Genomic DNA, 4708 nt, shown 5'->3' with positions numbered 1-4708 from the left:
GATGGATTGATGGATCGCGCACGAATGCTACATGATCAATATTTATCGCGTCAGTATTTGCATATTTTTTGTGCTGAACGCTTATTATGATGCAAGAAAATATTTTAATTTTGTATGAATAATTTGGAGATAATGCATTCCACCATTACTTTAAAATTTCCCATGTTAATTCAAATTTTTTCAACTTGTTTTGAAAGGTTTTAAGCAACGAGAACGAAAGCATAGCGAATACGTTTTCGATGTTCGCATTATGAGAGTACAAGATGTACTGACGAAATGTATGGATCGCGTTTTGAAAGTGCTACACGCTCAATATTTATTGACAATATCGCGGTCCGCGATCCAGATTTCAAAATTATTAGAAATTTTGCGATATGGATCACGATCCATCAATACTGCATACTACACCGTCAATAAATATCGCGATACTTGGATCACGTCAATAAATACTGACCGTGTGACAGTGCCCAATAAACAATAAACAAAAGCAAAGAACAAGAAACAGAGATGCAAAGTGAATCAAGAACGTGGCGTGTAAACGGTTAATTCGCCGTTTGTAATTGAGAGAGTGACCACGTGATTCGGTTGGCGTGGAAACGCCGATTTATATTTTTTATATTTGGCGACTATCGATAGTTTAAGAAAAATATCGCCCACTATCGATAATTTGCCACCACTAGGGCCTATAGGTATCGACTTTGTTGTACTCGTTTTTTACGAATCAGCTGTTTGCAAAATAGCATAATGGCCGTGTCAGAATGGGTAGTTTACGCACGTTCCGCTCATAGGGCTTTCGCAAGAGGCGATTTTTCAGGCAACTTTTACGTTCAGCTCACGCAGGGTTGCACGAAAAAAAATTGATTGGCTAAAAATATCCAAATATTCGCCATTAAAGGCGTTGGCATTGTTTATCTTGGCATTCTACTTTTGGTTGGACGGCCTTTCAACTAATCGATTTCAACAAAGTTGGTCGCCAGCCAACATTTAGCCATTAAACTTTTTTTTCGCGCAACCCTGCGTGAGTTGTAAGCAAAAGTTGAACGCAAAATCGCCTCTTTCGAACACCTTCTCAAGGATGAAACTGACAGTTGAGTAGACTGAGCGAACTGTCACTTAATTATCTATTGTATGGGCAATGAATTCAAACGATTATAATGCACTTGAACGCAATGTAAAACGGAAGCATCTAAAATAAATAAAAAGATTTGAGCCTTATCGGATTTTCGATGCTTCTTTTGCACTTAGCAAATTTTCCTCGCATTGAATATAAACGAGAATGAATAAAACAAGTACATACCTTTCGAAACAATGCATTTTAAATTTTTCTAGCCTACCGTACGTAGACTTAGCAACTTTTCACTCTAAGCTAGCGATATGTAAATACATACTTATTTTTAAACCAAATAATACAATATTGCTGTTGCTATCTTAAAGCATAACCAGACGGCAGCGTTGATCCGGATCAACTCGGGGAATTAACTGCAGTTGATCCGTACCAAGTCCGAGTTAATCCAGATCAACGCTGCCGTCTGTTTAAGCTTTTACACTTTTTTACTTTTAATCAACAATTACACTTAGTTGTACCTCGCTGCTCATTAAGTATTTCTTCTTTTTCCCATTCTGGTACCATTTTCGGTTTCACTTGCCATAAATCTGTTTTCAATCCTTTGATTTGAGCTGTAAGAAATATGGACTAATATATACCTATCCCAAATATCGGTATCATATTGGTGAATTTATTTATGCCGATTTTGTTTCTACCGAAAAATGTAACCTTCTCTTTGCCTCCACGCACAAACACTAAGAAGAGGGGGATGAGAACATTTTTTTAGAAACGAAATCGCCATTAAAAGAAACTACAAAAAATGACCTTAAATTTAGCTAAGTTATAAGCATGTACGGTTAAACACGTTGAAAGAGTAAATATGTACACATATAAGTATAAGGATGCATAGTAATATACAATTATCACCAAATTAACTGCTTCCTGTAAAATCAATCATGGTTTAAATTCAAATTACTTACCGTCTTTGTATCTTTCCACGCCTTCCTCAAATTCAAGTAAATTAATGGAATTTAATGATGCAGTCTCGTGTTCAATCGCTGTGGAAAAGCCTTTACGTCTTTCATAGTAGTTTGAAAACATATTGGAACGATCTCGGTTAACTGCTTCCATAGGAAACTTTGCAATAGAGAAAGCCAAATTTACTGCCTGCCCCAATGCTGTACCTGTGGCTACTAAACGATTAACTAACCCTATATCTAGAGCCTCTCGACCATCAACTCGCCTACCCGTAAGAATTAAATCTAACGCACGCGAGTATCCTATTAAAGCAGGCAGCCTACCTATACCCCCACATTCAATATTGAGCCCTATAGATCGACCGAAAAATCCCAAAACTGCTGTATCTTCCATAACACGAAGATCACAAAACATCGCCAATTCCAACCCATCAGCTATGCAATAGCCATTAATGCCACAAATAATTGGCTTTTTTGAATGCCTGCGTAAAAAATTATGATAAAGGCAGAACCCCTTATACTTCTGGTTGACTGCGTTAATTTTGCATCGCTTTTCTAACTCAGTCAGATCTTGGCCTGCGCAAAACGAACCACCTATTCCATAAATTACTGCAACCGGCGAAGTTTTATCGTTTTCAAATGTAGCAATTGCGCCACTTAAGCAGCCTGCGGTCTCTTCATCAATAGAATTGCGATTACGTGACCGATTTAAACCAATCAAGGTAATACGATCATCCTTATCAATTAAGACTGGAGGCCCGGTACAATTGCTCCCGTTTCCAGATGTCGCAGTTGAAATGCTTTGCTTTTTCCGTACAGACATTTTCGACGTTAGCTTTAATATAGTACATTTTATTTATATTGGATTCAGATAAAAATGTAAAAGTTTTTTAAACTTACACGCAGTATCCTGTCCAAATAAGCACTCCTACATGGATTTAGAACATTCGCCATTATTCCATTCAAAAGAAAATGTTTGTAAACAACGTCAATTTAAATTCAGTACAGATGAGACAAAACGAGTAAATACAAGTATATACTCGATACTTTTGTGCGTTAGTAATATTGGTATCGATACTTTTCAACCAAGTACTGAGTAGGCCCTGATCCAACTACACAAGATCTAAAAAGATGAAGCAAAAGAAAAAAGTAATTTTCTGGTTGACGTTTGTAATTTCGGCATCATGTTATTTTCTTTGAAAAGTAAACAAAGAATATGAAGACGAAGCATAAAGAAAAACATGCAAGCAATTTTGGTGCACATGTTTGTGCTAACCAATTTATTATTTTTGTACGTGTTTTAATTACATTTGCACAAAAAATTTATGAAAATCGCTTAAAAATCACTGAAATAAATCACCGACAAAATACACATAAAGAAAGAAGCAAAACAGAAATAGCAAACTTCAAAATTACGAACGTCACACACTTTTCTCAATACCTATTACAAATCGCTGCTTCTCAACCGGTCAGATCTGTTCTAATTGGTTCATGAGTAGTTCCTGATCCAAATACACCAATCTAATTGGTCTAATTGGTTCATGTGAGTAGGCATCGAAAAAAGCTTTGTTTCTTAACAGATAATTATCACAAATGATCACTAATTTCTTCTGGAAAGCGTTTCTTTTGTGTGATGGAAACTAACACATTCTCATTTATCTTACTAACACATTTGCAAATTTTGCGTTGGTTAAAAAGAGACCAATATATAAGGCCATAAGTTGGAGGAAGACGGAAGATCACATGTACACAACTGTTTACATCAGATTTTTCACACTGCCCTTTAGAATGTGATAGAATGCAGGGTTATTTATCGGGTCTTATTAAAACGAAAATGCCTGGAGTTACTGTATGTTTCTTCCTGAGCTTGGTAAATTGGTTATAGAAATAAAAAGTAAGCAAGTCAGTAAGTAAAGGCTCTCTAAGGCTGAGTTTTGTCGTCAAAAGTAAGAATGTAATACAATGTTCTGACCGACAACGAAAACACTTTGAAAACGAGTTTTGGAATTGTGGGCTGAAGGCTGTTCACACCGGCTGTTAGTGTTTTCGTTGACATTTCTTACATCCTCTCATTGCAGTTTTGCTACACAAAAACAAAACCAACATGCTTTTCCTTAATTTTCTTTTCATTAGCAACCTCTCACTTTCATTCTTATTTTACTTTTGTCAGCTAATTAACAATAAATCCGAAATGGCGTATTAAAAATGATAAAGTATGACTTCCACTTCGATAAATAATCGAAAAAACTAGTGCAGACACCGATTGGAATGAGTGGAACGTGAGATTTCAAGTGGTTTTCATTGACGAAAACACAAGTTTTAGGTCGAAAACCAGTTTTAGCAACGAAAACATGTTTTCGATGTCGGTCAGAACATGGTATAATAGAGAGCGAATACGTTCCACTTTTGGATCGTAAATGTCTTCTTCTTTGTGCACGAAACAGACCGGACTTTTTTTCCGGGCACAAACGTGCATAAGGGCAATTTGAAATAACTGCTGCTGTTGTTTAAATCCGAAAGGAAATTTTATAAAAACAAAAGTGGAAAATATCACAGAATTTTCCGAAAATGTAGGTATTTAGTAGTTTTATTAGCCATATAAGATAAATACACGTAAAATCATTGTTTAGAGCTGATATGCGGATTCCGGGCACGAAATGTGGTTTTTTGCTTTCTCACGCTCTGG

At 36.2% G+C, this 4708-nt stretch overlaps 1 protein-coding gene across 1 annotated transcript; it reads right to left on the bottom strand.

Annotated features, from left to right (window-relative positions):
* Positions 1-1217: 1217 nt before the first annotated feature.
* Positions 1218-3056, bottom strand: LOC108364169 (probable enoyl-CoA hydratase). The gene is made up of 3 exons (XM_017617758.1): positions 2923-3056; positions 2026-2857; positions 1218-1677 (listed from the first exon to the last, which is right to left on the bottom strand). Exons 1-3 carry the CDS (start codon positions 2974-2976, stop codon positions 1562-1564), a joined length of 1002 nt encoding a protein of 333 aa, XP_017473247.1. The 5' UTR covers positions 2977-3056; the 3' UTR covers positions 1218-1561.
* Positions 3057-4708: the final 1652 nt, after the last annotated feature.

The sequence above is a fragment of the Rhagoletis zephyria genome, unplaced genomic scaffold (assembly GCF_001687245.7).
Source record: "Rhagoletis zephyria isolate East Lansing unplaced genomic scaffold, Rhagoletis_zephyria_1.1 Rzeph_scaffold_01483, whole genome shotgun sequence".
NCBI lineage: Eukaryota > Metazoa > Arthropoda > Insecta > Diptera > Tephritidae > Rhagoletis > Rhagoletis zephyria.
This window is presented reverse-complemented; position numbering and strand designations above follow the sequence as displayed.